This window comes from Mercenaria mercenaria, unplaced genomic scaffold, assembly GCF_021730395.1.
Source record: "Mercenaria mercenaria strain notata unplaced genomic scaffold, MADL_Memer_1 contig_5043, whole genome shotgun sequence".
In the NCBI taxonomy this organism is placed as follows: Eukaryota; Metazoa; Mollusca; class Bivalvia; order Venerida; family Veneridae; genus Mercenaria; species Mercenaria mercenaria.
The window spans coordinates 995-20,374 of record NW_026463324.1 but is presented as its reverse complement, the minus strand read 5'-3'; the positions used below and the strand labels follow the sequence as shown (position 1 = coordinate 20,374).

Below are 19,380 nucleotides of genomic sequence, written 5' to 3'. Positions count from 1 at the left end.
GATCTTAGGCCCAAGAATTCTGAAGTCAATGTCTGAAGACTGTTTAAATGTTCTGGGTCACTGTGACCTTGACCTGTGACCTACTGACCTCAAAATCATTGGCGGTCATCTGCTGGTCATGACCAATCTCTACCTATCAATTTGCATGATCCTAGGCCCAAGCGTTCTCATCCAGAAACCGTTTTAACTGTTTCGGGTCATTGTGACCTTGATCTTTGACCTACTGACCTCAGTGTTGAACATGACCTGTATCTTATCATGTTACACCTGTGTACTAAATACTATGATGCTAGGCTCAAGTGTTCTGAAGTCAATGTCTAAAGACTGTTTAAATGTTCCGGGTCACTGTGACCTTGACCTGTGACATACTGACCTTAAAATCATTGGGGGTCGTCTGCTGGTCATGACCAATCTACCTATCAATTTGCATGATCCTTGGCCCAAGCATTCTTAAGTCAACATCCATAAACGTTTAACTGTTTCAGGTCATTGTCACCTTGATCTTTGACCTACTGACCTCAATGCTGAACATGACCTGTATCTTATCATGTTACACCTGTGTACTAAATACTATGATCCTAGGCTCAAGTGTTCTCAAGTTAACATATGGAAACCGTTTAATTGTTCCGTGTCACTGTTACCTTGACCTTTGACGTACCGGCCTCAAAGTTTAACTTGACCTGTATTTCATGATGTTACACCTGTGTACCATAATTTATGATCTTAGGCTCAAACATTCTCAAGTTATCCTCTTGAAACCGTTAAACTGTCCAGGATCATTGTGACCCTGACCTTTGACCTGCTGATCTCAAAGTAAAACTTGACTTTATTTCATGGTGTTAAACCTGTGTACCAAAAGTTATGATCCTAGGCCAAAGGGTTCTCAAGTCATCAACAGGAAACCTTTTAACTGTTCATGGTCACTGTGATCTTGACCTTTGACCTACTAACCTCAAAGTCAATTTGACCTGTTTTTTCCAATGTTACACCTGTGTACCAAAATTTATTTAAATCTGTCAAGCCTTTCAGGAGTTATTAAAACAATCTTGAGAGATGTATGTCATAATACCACAGTCTAAGTTTGATGTATTTATGACCAGTAGTTTCAGAGGAGATGATTAAGTAAAAGTACTGATGCAGAGCTACTAACACCGGATCATCCAAATATACCACAAGCTCTCTGTGAACAAAGTTCATGCGAACTGATAAATATGCTAATATTTAAGTTTTTTCAAACTTTTTTATGTTAGTCAATATGAAAGGAGACTCTTAAACTTTCAAATGTACCTCAAAATATGATCTTTTCGAGTGTTTGGTAAACCTGTTGAGAAAAAAACAACAAAATCGATTCATGTGAGAAATACCATTTATACTTGGGTTCTTCTGTACTGGAATGGTTATTATTATCAATTTATTTTATGTTTTATAGTGAATTACAGAGTTTTCTCAGTGAAATAAAAGTGATAATCCACAGTTTTGAAACAGTAGATTATCATTTTTATTTTCACTGTTTTTGCCGAACTTGTTCCAGTCCTCCGTCGCAACTGAAGTCAAATTGTATACCGGGCGTAATGAATACCGGGGACCATAATGACGATGACGTCGATAAAATGACGTCATTTGTGTTATGCTTTCTGTTGATCTTTCCCACGATTTTCGACATTTTTATAAATAACGCAACAAAAATAGAGTTTTACACATGAAATAAAAAGAAAATTTGTTTGTTTCAGTGAAATATCAATTTTATTTCACTCGTGAGCACCAAAAAAAGTCATTTTCACTCGTGGCTACGCCACTCGTAAAAATATCAGTTTTTGATGCTCACTTGTGAAATAAAATTGATATTTCACTGAAACAAACAAATATCCTCTATTTATATCATTTTACTCATGTAGAAAAATTCTAGAATACTTTAATAAGGTCACAACTGAAAAATGACAGTTAACCTTTATATTAGTAATGTTCATTAACAACAGCAATTAATGCTGTGTATATAATAAATGGACAACAATGACGTATCCCCAAATTAACTTTCACGCACAGCATTGCATTTTCAACAATTATTCTATTATTTTCCAGTCTCCAACTGTCTTCATAATTCTCCCAGATCTTAGTAAGATGTACATGGAGCCCAGAAAATATGCACATGTTCAATCAGTGTTGATGATTTAGGACAAAACAAATCCACACGTCCAATAAATACAATTAGGCATCTGCTCCAGTCAAATGGAACTTGCTGTAGTACTCATCCTGCAAGATGAATGTGATTGTTGACAAACTATTTAACAGACTTTAAAAAACAATATTTTCTTAGTGATACCAAGTATCATTTGAAGCTATTGTAAACTGTATGTGTCCTACACACAGAAGCTGTACAGTTACTATTCAATGGTATATTTGGAGCTTCTGTGATTTGGCTACGGTGGACAAATTCCAATATTAAAGCTTATTTTGCCTTCAAAACAGTATTTTTTTCGGTGCTGCAGCATTAAGATTGCTTTTGCATAGGAGTCAACAAGATCTCAACAGTCAGTATAGGCACTGTTTGAAGAACTTTCTTTTGTTGTGGGGAACTAACTTTGCAAGGCATATTTTGATCGGAAAGATATGGCACAAAAAGGTCAATGAAATGCTACTGCATTTATATATGCTTTCAAGAAAAACATTATTGTTTTATTGCGTAAAAAACACACCTAGACTTACATAACTGTTCCAGACTTAAAGCTGCTATTGTCAATGTGCAGAGCAATTATTCTTTTTTCTACAGATGATATTCCGTTACTGTTGTAACGTTGAACAACGTCAATAATTTGCAAGAGCTCGTAGAACACGAAATGCTCACCCCCCACCACTTGATGCATTCAGTAATTGCACAAGGTACAAAAAGTATTTGGTCACTGTACACAAAAGTTCTACTGTTCTGGGTTAATGTGACCTTGACCTTTGACATACTGACCTCAAAATCAATGAGGGGTTATCTGCCGGTCATGATCAACTTCTCTATTAAGTTTCTTGAACCTAGGCCAAAGCATTCTCAAGTTATTGTCCTGAGACAGTTTAACTGTTTTAGGTCACTCTGACCTTGACCTTTGACCTACTGATCTCAAAATCAATAGGGGTCATCTGCTGGTCCTCCCTATCAAGTTTCGTGATTCTAGGCCCAAGCATTCTCAAGTTATTGTCCGGAAACGGTTTAATTGTTCCAGGTCAATTTGACCTTGACCTCTGACCTAAAACTCAAAGGGGTCATCTACCAGTCATGACCAACCTCCATTTCAACTTTCATGATCCTAGACCTAAGCATTCTTGAGTTATCATTTGAAAATCGTTAACTGCTTCGGTTGCTGTTACCTTGACCTTTGACCTACTGACCTAAAATCAATAGGGGTCATCTGCTGTTCATGTCCAACCTCCCTATGAAGTTCCATGATCCTAGGCGCAAGCGTTATTGAGTTACCATCCGGAAACTGTTAACTGTTCCGGGTCACAGTGACCTTCACCTTTGACCTATTGACTTCAAAACCAATAGGGGTCATTTGCTGGTAATGATCAACCTCCCCATCAACTTTCATGATTCTAGGCCCAAGGGTTCTTGAGTTATCATCCGGAAACCGTTTAACTGTTCTAAGTGACTGTGACCTTGACCTTTGACTGACTTCAAAATCAATCTGCTGGTCATGACCAACCTCCCTATAAACTTGCATGATCCTACGATCAAGCGTTCTTGAGTAATCATCGGGAAACCAATTGGTCTACATACCTACAAACCGACCAACCAACATCTGCAAAACAAAATAATAAGGGTCATCTGCTGATCATGATCATCCTCCCTATCAACTTTCATGATCTTTGACCCAAGCGGTCTTGAGTTATCATCTGGAAACCATTTAACTGTTTCGGACCACTGTGACATTGACCTTTGACCTACTAACCTAAAAATCAATAAGGACCATCTGCTGGTCATGATTAACCTCCCGTTCAAATTTCATGATCCTTGGCGTTCTTGAGTTATCATCAGAAACTGTTTAACTGTTCTGAGTCACTGTGATCTACTGACCTCAACATCAATAGGTGTCATTTGATTATTATGACCAACCTCCCTATCAACTTTCATGTTTAACTGTTCCAGGTCATTGTGATATTGATCTTTGACCTACTAACCTCAAAATCAATAGGGGTCATTTGCTGGTCATGACCTACCTTTCTATTAACTTTCATGATCCTAGGCCCAAGTATTCTCGAGTTATAATCTGGACACTTTTTAACTGTTCCTGGTCTCTGTGACAACGACCTTTGACTTATTGACTTCAAAATCAATAGGGGTCATTTGCTGGTCATGACCAACCTCTCTATCAGTTTTCGTGATCCTAGGCCCAAGTGTTCTTAAGTTATCATCCGGAAACCGTTGAACTGTTCTGGGTCACTGTGACCTTGACCTTTACCATACTGACCTCAAAATCAATAGCGATTATCAGCTGGTTATGACCAACCTCTCTACTTACTTTCATGATCATAGGCCCAAGTGTTCTTGAGTTATTATCTGGTAACGGATTGGTCCAAGACAGACATCTGCAAAACAATATCCAGTACCCCTCCTTCTTTGAAGGGGGGCATAATAACAGTACACCTCGAAAAGAATATTCAACGGTTGTTTAACACTGTTTTTTTTTTTAATTGTTGATTGATGGACAAAACTGAAAATCAAGCTCAGTTTTATAGGTAGTTAATGTTGTTTGCTCAATATGATCGGTTTTTATCATGGAAATATACACAGAACTTTAATACTGGACATGAAAAATAATTAAAATCTTTCGAATTGGTATTCATTTCATCAGCATAGTTTGGGACTCTGACTTAGGTCGGCAAACAAAATGTATGTATTTCAACACAGTTAACCGGAACGGGAAAAGTATATCACTTACTCTGGTATCACACTTCAGATGTAACAGATTAATCTGTTAAAGACGTCAACCTTTAACTGTAACAGAATCTTTATACAATAGACAATCTGGACCTCCATCACTAGTTCACCTGAAACAAACATATGTTGGTTAAGTAACTGACATCAACAAAGTCCAATGTTCAATTCCATTCTGCTTTATAAATAAGTAATTCTGTAGAATAAACATGATTTGTAAACAGACAGTAGACAGAAAGTTAATGCTGGAAGATCTAAAATATTAGCGATAAGGTCTGTCCTTTCATATCAGCAATACACATATTGTACATTTACTATTAATTTCAAGAGCACATTATCCTACTCTGTCTGAAGTGGGCTAAACACATTTTAACACAAAATTGTAGGTAAAGTAAATCACTTACTTTGATATCATCTGTAATATTAATCTGGTATTATATTGTTAGACAAATGTCAACCTCCACCGCCTTCCATAGCTCACCTAAAAAAACATACTGGTTCAGTAACAAAAGTCAGTAAATTATGTTTTTCTACTTAACAATCATAAAAAAAGAAGTTCACAACAGAAAACTGTCCTTTCATATCAGCAATACACAAGCTGTACATTTACTATTAACTTCAAGAGCACAGTATCATACTCTGGTTGAAGTGGGCTAAACAAATTTTAATACAAGATTGTAGGTAAAGTAAATCACTTACTTTGATATCAACTGCATATTATACTGTAAGATATATGTCAACCTCCAACTCCTACAGCTCACCTAAAAACATATTGGTCAGTAAATTATATGTTTCTACTTAACAATCAGTTACTTCTTAAAAGAAACATGTTAATTACAGATGTCCAGGCTGATATTATGCATGATAACATGCTTAGAAAAGCACTATCTTTCATCTACATGTATATAAACTTATACAATTAAGAGACAGTCCTGGGACTCTTGGGTTTTCAGGCCTTGTGAAAACCCAAGGAAAGTGAAGAACCATATTGGAGAAAATGGAATGCAATCAATCCAATTGTGCTTTCTAATAAATTCATTAACATTTGAATCTTGTACAAATATCTGAGAAAAATATTACATAAAGTAAGATTTAAAAGAAAATAATATATATATATATATTTCACAACACAAAATTGTGACTATCGCAATTTATAATAAGACAGAGAAAAGTAGAATCTTCACAGGTCGCACAAGACGTCAAAAACGAAAATGCTGCAGGCTCGGTTTGATTGAGCCTGTTCATGGACGGAAGTGGAAATGCATGCTACCGTCCACGCCCTATAGCCCCGGGTTGAGCAGCATTATGAGCCTTTAAGAGTCTGTATTATGTATACTGAGAAAACCTATTGTATATATGCATAATCTTTATTCAATGGTATATATGTAAAGTGAAATGTTCCTCTCTGGAGTCTAATTACAACTTATTTTACACAAAATGTTTCACTTCAAAGGTACCTCTATTGGATTAAAAAAATTACAAGGGCTTATTCCTAAGTATGTTGTTAGCATTGACTTAAGTTTTGGTATTGTCATGAGTTGTTCAGGATATACTCTGTGCAATGACAATGTACAGTATTATATATATATACTGATGCTTACCTCAACCAGCAGCAATCTCAGGTATCTCTGGTTCTATTATCTATATATGATATCCTGTTGCTGGAACATAAGCTAGCCTCTTCCCAAAATATTACACCTAAGAAAAATATACACACATATACTGTCTATTAATGAGGATTTACTTCAAACATTCAAACAATTATAAATGACAGTCACATTTATATCATTTCTATTTGCATAATAATGTGTACGTGATAAACAAAAAACAAGTACACTGAGCAAACAACTTTAACTACCTATGATACTGAGTTTCTGCTTGAGTATCTGTTTTTGTTCATCAATGAACACACTTTCAAAACTTTAATAATCGAGCTAATAACAAATTAGTATAAACTAATACAGTTTATTAAAGAGACGGTTACTTTGGCTAACATGTACATATATGACATCTATATTTATAGAGCCGGCTATGTAGACCTTTAATCTAGGCAGCCGGAACCAGCTAGGTAGAACTTTTTTAGACCACTGACATTTGAATAGGGCTAAAATTTTATTTTCATTTTTTTTTACTGAATAACTGCATAAACTCTCTAAATAATTTAGGGAAATCTTTCTTTGTAATAGATAAATGTCATATTAAAATAAATCAAATACATATCTAGCATTCTAGGACATGCTTACACTTCTGCTAAAAAAAATTGTTTGCCTATGCTATGACCTAGGTGTCAAAATCTAGGACATGACATTTAATAAACAATAAAATTTTATCAGTAAATTTTACGTTCAAAACATAATTGATTTGTAAGAGTTCAAAAACATAATTTTGGTCTTGTAAACAAGACCAACAAAAAAGTGGTGGTTGTAGCACCGGGTGGGGTTTCCAGCTGCCCTATTTATGATTAATCTATCACTACGTGAATAATATCTAAGTTTGTATGCAAGGGCGATACAGTTAATGTAAAGTACAATCAACAGAAATAAAAATTTTCTTCACTTACACAACATAAACCATTTTTCTGAGTGAACAGCTGTGAAATCCTAGAAGAACACCGTCTTTGCATGTAGACGCTTGTGATCGCTTACTCGCAAGGGAGATAATTAACTTCGCGACGCATAGCAACCTAACGAACAGTAACTCTTGCTATCCGTCAATTTTAACGTCCGTTCTAGGGCATTTTTTAAGAAATTCGTTGAATAGCAACCCTTGCTTTGATTTATAGCTAGGATAATATTGTTTGAAAATAGTATTTCTAAACACTGATATATAACATTAATCAAAGCAAGGGTTGCTATCATGCGAACTTTCAGTATGAAGTGACCGAAATCGGCATTTTTTACGCAAAATACCTACTCCCGCGGTAGTTTAGGTACACTTTATGTTAATACTTCCAATACCAGAATACTAAAAATGGCACATTTCTGCAGCTTAAATATTTTTTTAATGAAAACAAGCGTTTTTTCACACTCGGGAACACTTTTTTATTTTTATAAAATCGGGGGCCATCTGCCTATATAAATCCTACGTACGCCTTTTCATTTGTATCTCATTGGAAACTGCAGATATTAGGCAGAATTATTTTTCTACTTTCAGCTCTGGCAACCCCTAATTATTGCAGAGCAGATTAAGGACAATCAAAGGCTCTTAAGACCAAGTTTGGTAAATATTCATTAAGTTGTTCACAAAAATAAGTTCTTTAAAGATTCTTTTCTATTTGTAGCTCTGGTAGCCCCTAAATGCAGTCATATGGTACTATTTTAAAGGACGATATAGTCCAAGTTTGGTAAAGATCTATCAAGCCATTCATGACAAGATGTTTAAAGGTTTCTCTATATTTAGTTGTGGCAGCCCATAAATGAAGTCAAGTGGAAACATCTGTATTTATATACTACAGAGTGGACTATCTAAAGATACTACAAAGCAAGTTTGTTAAAGATCCATCAAGCACCTCATGATGTTTGAAGGTTTTTCTATTTTTATCTCTATTGGCCCCTAAATGCAGGCAACAATAACCATTTTAATATAAAGAGGGGACAATTCAAAGATGCTACAGACCAAGATTGATGAAGACTCATCCAACTGTTCATGAGAAGAAGATATGCTTTTCCATTTTTACCTCTGGCGGCCCTTAAACGAGTCAAGTTGAACCATTTGTACAAATTTGACAGGGACCATTTTAGAACTACAGACCAAGTTTATTGAAGATCCATCAAGCACTGCACAAGAAAAACACGTTCAAAGCTCCGGCAGCTCCTAAATACAATGAAGCGGAACCATTTAATTAAGAGAATCCATAATAGGATATGGACCAAGTTTTGTGAAGATCCAAACAGTGGTCCATGAGAAGATGCAATCAAGCAAATTCATCTGAACAGAGTGAACCAACCAAGGATGCTACAAGCCAAGTTTGGTGAAGACCCATCATGCAGAATGTGATGTTTAAACGTTTTTCTTTTTTTAGTTCTAGAGGTGGCCCCTAAATGCAAACAAGAGGACCATGATGGTCCTGAATCGCTCACCTGTCCCCACATGACCCAGTTTTGAACTGAGTATGACATCATTTTTTCTATTATTTGACATAGTGACCTAGTTTTTGAGCTCATGTGACCCAGTTTTGAATCTGACCTAGATATCATCAAGATAAAAATTCTGACCAATTTTCATGAAGATCCATTGAAAAATATGGCCTATAGAGAGGTCACAAGGTTTTTTATTATTTGACCTACTGACCTAGTTATTGACCGCACATGACCCAGTTTCAAATTTGACCTAGATATCATAAAGGTGAACATTCTGACCAATTTTCATGAAGATCCATTCAAAAGTATGGCCTCTAGAGAGGTCACAAGGTTTTTCTATTTTTACACCTACTGACCTAGTTTTTGACTGCAGTTGACCCAGTTTTAAACTTGACCTAGATATCATCAAGATGAACATTCTGACTAATTTTCATGAAGATCCATTCAAAATTATGGCCTCTAGAGAGGTCACAAGGTTTTTCTATTTTTAGACCTACTGAACTAGTTTTTGACTACAGTTGACCCAGTTTCGAACTTGACCTAGATATCATCAAGATGAACATTCAGACCAACTTTCATACAGATCCCATGAAAAATATGGTTTTAATCAATTCATTTATTTGTGAAATTTAATGTGTTATTTTGGTTTCAGATAATTTATGTCTGATTTCTTGTAAAAGCGGCAATAGCTTTTCTGTGCGAAACAAGCACATTGTTATGTTGAAATAGTCATGTGTGGAAACAACTAACCAAAATGGTGGCAGTTTCCAAAAGACTTGGACCGCTTTGAAATTTTCTGGTATTATTTATTAAAGTGTTGATTTGTAATGCTAATAATATGACAGATTGAAAAATTATACCTGGGCCAACCTGAAAATCAACGGCAGCATTCCATAACATGGGGAAAATGAAATGCGAGCATGGCAAATTTCTGGCACGGAAATTGGTTAGCTTTCATATGGGGCCGCGTTGTAGCTCACAAGTGTCAAAATGGTAAATATGACTTGTGAGCTACAACTTTGAAGCTAATATCTATATGATCATGTTAAAAGCCAATGTGAAACCTTAGTGAAGTAGGACTAACTCCTGTCTAAATGGTCAAGGCTGAGCCTTGTTCGAATGATCTTGGAGGTGCAGTACCTAAATGACCAATACACACTCGAGTTGCAGTATATTTGCATTCAGACAGAACATATTGTAGTTTAAAATAATTTGAAATTTCAAGTACACATTGTCATATTATTGTTAACATTTGTGCCAAGTTATCTGAACATCCTTTCAGGTGCCAACAAGAAACAGAGCTGACATGAAATCTGAAAACTGATCTCACTGCATGACCCTTACTTGAAACCACATGCTCAATAGTTTGGTTCAGAGTTAGGTGAACATCAAGGTCCACAGAAACATCAAAATGTTCCAAAAAGTGCAGCTACAAATTAATACCTTGTGATAATCTTTTATCTTTGGGCTGTAACTGTTGATCCACTTCCTGTTCCGTATCTTGATGATCATCCTCTGTTCCCCCATTCACTTCCTCTGCCTCGATAAAATCGAGTTCTTCTTCTTCTTCTCTTGGCGTTGGCAATTCTAAAATATGTAAGAGCTATCACATAAGGTGATTCACAGTCCTACAAAAAGCTTATCTGAATTATCATGTTTCATAAAATTCACATTGGTAGCTTAAATTTATTGTCTGAACAAGTGTATATCTTTAGTATGAGGAGAGTTGTATTTTCATTATCATTTATTGATTCCCCACTCTTTATCGGCTCAATAATTTCAGGAATTTTCCAGCATATTTTCACAAGTCAAGGACCAAAACTGCAGCAGTTTTAAAAGCTTTGTCTGTACTAAAGATATGCTCTTACAAATGGAAAAAAGTGCACATAAAAGAAACACCAATACGTACTTCATGTAAAGTTCATCGTACAAATCATATATCAATATATAAAATCTAAAGATATTTGATACCCTTATTAATATATCATTTTTTCCAAAATCTTCCCGTTACTAGTCGGTTACTTATTGGGGATTCTGACCAAACACAAAATTATTAAATTATTTCAGAATCGGCATAGGACTTCAAATCATTTTGACCTTCTTATCACTGAAAGAATATCTTTTGATAATTTAAATTTGCTGCTTAGTTAAATTATTTGCAAATGAATCTTGTGTTCACAGAAGCATATCCAAATCTTTATTGTCTGTACATCCTGTTTAATTCTGAATTATTTGTTTTATCAATGAGCCAAACATTATTACCTCTATGCCGTTTGTCTTTTTTAAAGACATTTCTTGTTTACAGTTATAAGTTAAAATAGAGCCCGTAACAATATAAACCCCACAATACAATCAGTAGCTTTTATATATATATATATGTCATGCAAAATTCAGTATAGACCTCATAACTATATATATATCCCTCATGCAGTCAGAAATTTTTTACATTTACAAGTTAATATAGAGCCCGTAACAATATAAACCCCACAATACAATTGGTAACTTTTATATATCATATGTCAAGCAAAATTCAGTATAGACCTCATAACTATATATTCCCCACTTGCATTCAGTAATCTTTATAAATGTTTCAAAGAAGTTGACAAACGTAAGTCAATAAACACCCCAAAACAATATATACCACACTTGCAGTCTGTAATACTAAATGTATAGTTCAATTAAATGTCTTGTTCATGACTAACAGAGGTTAAACAAAAGTCAATGTAGACTTCTCCACATGCAGCAAGCATTAAGTTATAATGTCTTAATCAGGACTAGCAAAAAGTTTAAGCACAAGTCAGTATAGACTCGGTAATATAAACCCTACATGCAGTCAGTAATATTTGTGTATTTATATTTACTCCTTTAATGCATATTTTGACTTAGAAACGGGCCATAACTTCAGTCTGGCTGAGTGATATTTCAACCAAATACACAGGTGCACAACTTTATATGTGGAATAACAAACCTATGTTTCATGACTTGGTTAAACATTCTTGAGATAAGTGCAACACAAACTGTTAGGCCCTGTATGCATATTTTTAACTCAGTTAAATGATATTTTTCAGATTTCCATGACATTTTACACAGAGACAGAGGAAAAACCTGAAAAGTTCCTGTTATCAGAAATGGCAGCATTCCAATCACACCTTAGAAAATTATCCAGGATACAGATTTGCAATTTTGGACAATAAAGTTATAAAAATTCAATTCTGACTTTTTTATTGATGGACTGTTATAAAACTTTCAGGATATCTCTGTATAATACTACCACTTAAAGTCTATCCCTTTATTTTGTTAAATTTGAGCTGCTGTGAAAATTTTGGCCTTATAAATCACCCTGCTTTTACACAGCAGGTGCTGGCTACTTTTTAAATGCATCTCAAACTGATTTCAGAAATTGTGATGATCTTTCAATCATTTCAACATGCCTGCCTTTGACTGCCAGTATAAAATTATTTGACTCAATGCTATTCTACTTCAGTACAGAACAGTATGAAGACAGTTTTTAAAATCTGAACCAAACTACCTAGACATTATCAAAGTTTGCATTTCAACGTTTTTGGTAGAAATTTGGGCTTTTAACAGGCATTTATTGTAATTATTGTATCTAAATTATTCCTTGTGGAAGGGCTTTCACTAAATTCTCACTTTCGTGCAAGAAACAAATTTAAAGAGAGGCTGCAGGCATTTGATTTCAATTAAATGTCATTTTTGGCTGAATTTTGTTAAGTCTAAAAGCCATTACTTGTTTTGTATGTGAATGCCCGGTTAGAAAATACATTTATATTACAAGTCAAACTATAAGGTAAGGATTAATGTTTTTATTGGAATATGTAAGCAACTGTGCTTAACCCAGGAGCAAGAAACGGGTGGAGGAATTTACAATGCAGATCCATAGATAGACAGTAAAATGCAAATGGATTACTTTAGTTGCAAAAAGCAATGTTTATAATATATATTTTGACCTTAACACATTTAATTAGTCCAAGGATAGAATATTTGGTTAACTGTCTTTCTGCACTTAAGTGTATCCTGCTTGTCTCCATAAAATTCAACCAGAGTAGATTTGAATTTGAAGAGGCAGCAAGGTTATTACAACAGTCTACTGTAAAGTCTTACCATCAATATCTATGGATTCCAACATTCTTCCTCTGAATCTCCCTAATTCACCATTCTCCATAGCAATTAGTGCTTTTGCTACCTTTGTTCTTTCCAATATGGAATTTTGTGTCTTATAAATATTTGTATGTATTTTCAGAGAATGACCCATATGGTCAGCCACAAGTTTCAGCTCATCTCCACTCATATCCATTACCTGCATAAATGACAAGATAATAAGTACCTGTATAAACAGAGAGATAGAACATAGTTAGCAAACGTTTGAAAATAAACATTTTCTAACACGGTTATTAAGCACAGAACGTCCAATTTAGAGCCACAGTCTGTATAAACAAGATTTCGTTACCATCAAGACAGTTTCTGTCTTCACAGGTTTTTGTTTGTTTGTTTTGGGTTTAACGCCGTTTTTCAACAGTATTTCAGTCATTTAACGGCGACAGTTAACCCATCCAGTGTTCCTGGATTCTGTACCAGTACAAACCTGTTCTCCGCAAGTAACTGCCAACTTCCCACATGAACTATCAGAGGTGGAGGACGAATGATTTCAGACACGATGTCTTTTATCAAATCGTCATGGAGAACATACGCCCCGCCCGGGGATCGAACTCGCGACCCCGCAATCCGTAGACCAACGCTCTCCCTACTGAGCTAAGCGGGCGGGCTTTCACAGGTTTTTACCATTTTTAAATCATTCAAAGTAAAACAAATGGATGGGGGATGTGATGTAGATATTGCAGTCTGCACATCGTGTCATAACCACCAGCCTATGTTTCAAGTTTCAAGTCAATACCTTTACTACATTTTAAGTTAGCTCTGGACAGAAAATATGATGCCGATTGGGCAGATTTAACGTCGCTGTAACCTTAAACTCTGACCTACAATCCCGTCACCTCAAACTGTGACCTTGACCTTTGACCTACAGAGCCGGTTCAATTACTCTGCACATCACCTCACTGCCACCTACCTATTTAAGCCTACTGACCTCAAAATCTATAGGGGTCATCTACAGGTCATGACCAACCTCCCTATCAAGTTTCATGATCCTAGGCCCAAGCGTTCTCAAGTTATTGTCTGGAAACGGTTTAAATGTTCCGGGTCACTGTAACCTTGACCTTTGACCTACTGACCTCAAAATCAGTAGGGGTCATCTGCTGGTCATGATGAACCTCTTTATCATCTTTCATGACCCTTGGCCCAAGCGTTCTCAAGTTATCGTCCAGAAACCGTTTAACTGTTCCTGGCCAATGTGACCTTGAACTTTGACCTAATGACCTCAAAATCTGCTGGTCATGAACAATATCCCTATCAATTTTCCTGATCCTTGGCCCAAGTGTTCTTGAGTTATCGCCCAGAAACCATTTTACTGTTCCTGGTCACTGTGACCTTGACCTTTGACCTACTGAACTCAAAATCAATAGGGGTCATCTGCTAGTCATGACCAACCTCCCTATCAACTTTCACGATCCTAGGCCCAAGCAATCTTGAGTTATCATCCGGAATCCGTTTAACTATTCCGGGTCACTGTGACCTTGATCTTTGATATACTGACCTCAAAATCAATAGGGGTCATCTGCTGGTCATGACCAACCTCCCTATCAACTTTCATGATCCTAGGCCCAAGCATTCTTGAGTTATCATCCGGAAACCGTTTAACTGTTCAGGGTCACTGTGACCTTGACCTTTGACATACAGATCTCAAAATCAATAGGGGTCATCTGCAAGTGATGACCAACCTTCCTATCAACTTTCATGATCCTAGCTGGCCTGGGATTCAGTCATAAATCAAAAACCTGAAAATCTACAATCTCAAGCCTGAAATCTCCATTTTCAATAGAGTTATATAGGGAAATTCTGGCAGTCAAAAGCCTGAAATCAGAACCAGTCCTGAAAAATCCCATGCCTGTCCTAGGCCCAAGCGTTCTTGAGTTATCATCCGGAAACGAACTGGTCTACATACAGACCGACCAACCAACCGACATCTGCAAAACAATATACCCCTCCTTCTTCGAAGGGGTGCATAATAATAAATGTTCATGGAAAAAAATGAAATAAGTTTAATGAAATTCTACCATTGGTTAGTTTTTTATGTACAAATATGTGGATTTTTAAACAATTAAAGGGCAATAACTCTGAAGTAACTACAGAGATCCTGACAAAATTGAGTGTGCACTTCCACATTATGGTGATCTAAATTTAAATTTTAAAAGTTTCATAGTTCTAGGTCAAATATGTCACAAGTTATGGAGCAGAAATTGCCATTATTATAGTTAACACTAGAAACTACTAAGGGCCATAACTCTGGTGTTACTTGGGCAATCTGACTGAAACTTGACAGGCCCCATTTCCCCATAGTGGTGAACATGTATATGAAGTTTTGTTCAAATATTCCAAACTACATCCTAGATATGGCTCGGACAGATGGAAAGACGGACGACGCCAAAACTATATCCTCTAGACTTCGTCTGGGGATAAAAAGGGCCATAACTGAGTCCTTGTCCTAGTTATGTAGTCTTGCCTTCAAATGTAAACTATGATGGTAAACAAGTGGTCGAAGTTTCAAAGCCGTATGACAAACAGCCTGAAGATGGAAATCATGATGACAAACAAGTGTTCAAAGTTTCAAAGCCACATGTCAATTAGTTTTGACAAAACATGGGGCACATGTCAGTTTTGACAAAACATGTACTTGTACCAACACTGGACCAATTTCCAAGTCCAAAAAGGGCCATAATTCAGCCAAAATACTTGACAGATTTACGTATTCTTGCCTACCTGAAGAGACTAATATAACAAGTGAATGAAATATTGCCATACAATACAAAGTCCCCTACTGGAAGACACCTAATTTTCTCTACTGCAGTATAACAATGATCTGATATCTGTCAATGATGTATAAACAATATTGTAATATATATACACTATGTAATAACACAACACTTTGATTAGTACCCTATGTACTGCAAAACTTGTACGAAAATGTAATTCCTCACCATATTTCTGGCTTAGATATTGTAATTTGCCCTTAGACATTTTTTTTCTTCAGTTTTATTTTGGTCTCTTACCTGACACGTTGTTGCCATATATCTGCGCAGGAGGCGTGTTCTGATAAGATCTGGTCTCACAAGTCCAGGACATGCAGATGTACATATTCGCATTGCTTCACATCCATCAAGAGTTGCAATGCTAGTGTTTCCAAACAGGAACAAGTTTGATGGGTTAACTCCTGCATAAATCCTTGTACAGAGTAAATACTGCTACCATATCTGTAGTCAGCAAAACGAACACTTTCCTAAGACTTCTAGTACTTTTCCCTCGGACTTCCACTAGCTGCATTCTAGAAAAGGACACTGAGATTATTATATTCTAATTTTTTACTGTATATGTCAGATGTTTGCATATTTTTTATTTCGCTTTTTAAGGGTTTTATTAATTAAATTTCAAGTAGGTTTCAAGGACTAGCATCAAATTCAAGGACTTTTTCAAGGTTTGTGTGAACACTTCAAAACACATATGGGTATTTTTTGGTAACAATGAGGTTTTTTTCTTTTCCTCTTAAGTAGCATTCAATAATTACAGTGTTTTTGGGCAATTCATTCCAAAATAAATGCAGTCAAAAAATATGGGAACTTCGAACTTAGTGGCTTGAATAGTTCTGATGATATATTATATAAATATTGCATTCCTGTGTGGGTGATATGAAAAATGTGCACCTCAAGATATATAAAATATAAACAGAGGCGTCAGTAGCTGTCTACTAGTATATTTATATTTCGAGGGATGAATATTTTTTCAAATCGACCTCTTATGAACTCAGTATCTATTTTATTGTACTAAAAACATATAAGTCAAAAAATAATTACTGGTAAATCAACATAACTAGTTAAATAATTTATTGAAATAATCATTAAGAAGTAGATTATTAACACCCAATAAAACAAGAGGATGAAGTAGTGACTATAAATATCTTAACAGCAGTAATACCTACTGATGTGATATTTGTCAATGACGTATACACTGTATTGTGCTCTATATATACAATATATCATAACACACAATGTTTGGATTAAAATTTGCATATATAAATATCTAGAGTTTTTGACTGCTTAAAACATCTATAAATAGAGACAAGAGCTCTGCAAAGTGGAGAAATTTACGCCCGCAGTTCTAGATCAGGGGAAGGGGGTGTGAGTGGGGGAGGGGTGATGTAATGCGGCAGCAAGTGTGACCTTGTTTGTTTGTTTGTTTTGGGTTTAACGCCGTTTTTCAACAGTATTTCAGTCCTGTAACGGCGGGCAGTTAACCAGTGTTCCTGGATTATGTACCAGTACAAACCTGTTCTCCGCAAGTAACTGCCAACTTCCCCACATGAATCAGAGGTGGAGGAAGAATGATTTCAGACACAATGACTTTTATCAAATGTGACCTTGACCTTGTAGCTAGGGGTCTAGGTCTTGCGCATGACATGTCGTCTCATTATGGTGAACATTTATGCCAAGTTATTTCAAAATCCCTTTATGGATGGCAGAGTTACAGCCCGGACAAGAATTTAGACCGACACACGGACGGACAGTGGGGTTTTAATAGGCCCACCTTCTAGAGCATAAAAAAAAATAGCAGACTAAATATGGATGTTGAGCTACTGTGAAACCAGTTAAAAAGCAAAATGTCTGAAGACAGACAAACGGAGGACAATACCTTTACTTTAGACGAGTTAAAATCTGGAATTGATTTAACTCTTGATTTTGCCTGCTAAAAATAGTTTACAACAGCTTTGCTCTGCAAGTGGTTGTATAGGGCTGTGGATCGTCAGACAAGTGGCGATGCGATCCGATCTGCGAGTCGGGGCTGACGATTCACAGATCGAACCACGGATCACCAACAACTTATAACAAGAGGACCATGATGGTCCTGAATCGCTCACCTCTTCCCACATGACCCAGTTTTGAGTATGACATCGTTTTTTCTACTATTTGACATAGTGACCTAGTTTTTGAGCTCATGTGACCAAGTTTTGAACTTGATCTAGATATTATCAAGATAAAAATTCTGTCCAATTTTCATGAAGATCCATTGAAAAATATGGTCTCTAGAGAGGTCACAAGGTTTTTCTATTATTTGACCTATTGACCTAGTTTTCGAAGGTATGTGACCCTGTTTTGAAATTTACCTTGATATCATCAAGGTGAACATTCTCACTAATTTTCATGAAGATCTCATGAAAAATATGGCCTCTAGAGAGGTCACAAGGTTTTTCTATTTTTAGACCTACTGGCCTAGTTTTTGACCGCACGTGACCCAGTTTCAAAACTAACCTAGATATCATCAAGGTGAACATTCAGATCAATTTTCATGAAGATACATTGAAAAATATGGCCTCTAGAGAGGTCAAAAGATTTTTCTAATTTTAGACCTACTGACCTAGTTTTTGACCGCAGTTGATCCAGTTTCAAACTTGACCTAGATATCACCAAGATGAACATTCAGACCAACTTTCATACAGATCCCATGAAAAGTATGGCCTCTAGAGAGGTCACAAGGTTTTTTTTATTATTTGACCTACTGACCTAGTTTTTTAAGGCACGTGACCCAGTTTCTAAATTGACCTAGATATCATCAAGGTGAACATTCTGACCAATTTTCATGAAGATCCATTCAAGGGTATGGCCTCTAGAGAGGTCACAAGGTTTCTCTATTTCAAGACCTAGTTTTTGATCGCAGTTGACCCAGTTTCAAACCTGACCTATATATCATCAAGATACACAATCAGACCAACTTTCATACAGATCCCATGAAAAATATGGCCTCTAGAGAGGTCACGTTTTTTCATTATTTGACCTACTGACCTACTTTTTAAAGCCACGTGACCCACTTTCGAACTTGATCTAGATATCATCAAGATGAACATTCTGACCAAATTTTATGGAGATCCATTCACAAGTCTGTCCTCTAGAGAGGTCACAAGGTTTTTCTATTTTTAGACCTACGTCACTGCCAAAAAAGGGTCAATATACGGGAGTGTACGGTCCCGTATATTTCGAAAATACGGGCGTATACGGGATGTATATTACAAATATACGGACCTAATATACGATCCCGTATTCGGAACATCTAGTATACGGGAAGTCCGTATATTTGTCATGCATATACGGGATCCCGTATACGCCGAATATACATAAATGTATATTTCCCGTATATATGCAATATACGAACTTTCCTAAAAAATCCCTAGAAATGGTGTTTATTCGTGTCCTGCTTTAACAT

General features: G+C 36.1%; 1 protein-coding gene and 2 long non-coding RNA genes across 3 annotated transcripts; 1 reads left to right on the top strand and 2 right to left on the bottom strand.

The window, feature by feature from the left end:
- Positions 1-6: 6 nt before the first annotated feature.
- Positions 7-7,561, bottom strand: LOC128554445 (uncharacterized). The gene is made up of 6 exons (XR_008369607.1): positions 7,479-7,561; positions 6,520-6,616; positions 5,618-5,679; positions 5,323-5,399; positions 4,923-5,031; positions 7-2,250 (listed from the first exon to the last, which is right to left on the bottom strand). It is a non-coding gene; the product is annotated as an uncharacterized LOC128554445 (long non-coding RNA).
- Positions 7,562-8,069: 508 nt separating this feature from the next.
- Positions 8,070-12,207, top strand: LOC128554447 (uncharacterized). The gene is made up of 2 exons (XR_008369608.1): positions 8,070-8,137; positions 12,066-12,207. It is a non-coding gene; the product is annotated as an uncharacterized LOC128554447 (long non-coding RNA).
- LOC128554446 (uncharacterized) lies at positions 9,927-17,182 on the bottom strand. The gene is made up of 3 exons (XM_053535729.1): positions 16,182-17,182; positions 13,120-13,315; positions 9,927-10,584 (listed from the first exon to the last, which is right to left on the bottom strand). The coding sequence occupies exons 1-3, from the start codon at positions 16,272-16,274 to the stop codon at positions 10,427-10,429; spliced, it is 447 nt and encodes a 148-aa protein (XP_053391704.1). The 5' UTR covers positions 16,275-17,182; the 3' UTR covers positions 9,927-10,426.
- Positions 17,183-19,380: the final 2,198 nt, after the last annotated feature.

Coding starts and splice junctions, on each gene's coding strand:
- LOC128554446 (XM_053535729.1), bottom strand. CDS start 16,274: ATGCGAATATGTACATCTGCATGTCCTGGACTTGTGAGACCAGATCTT. Junction 13,316..16,181: donor ATATGGCAACAACGTGTCAG/GTAAGAGACCAA, acceptor TCATTTATGCAG/GTAATGGATATGAGTGGAGA. Junction 10,585..13,119: donor GGAATCCATAGATATTGATG/GTAAGACTTTAC, acceptor TACATATTTTAG/AATTGCCAACGCCAAGAGAA.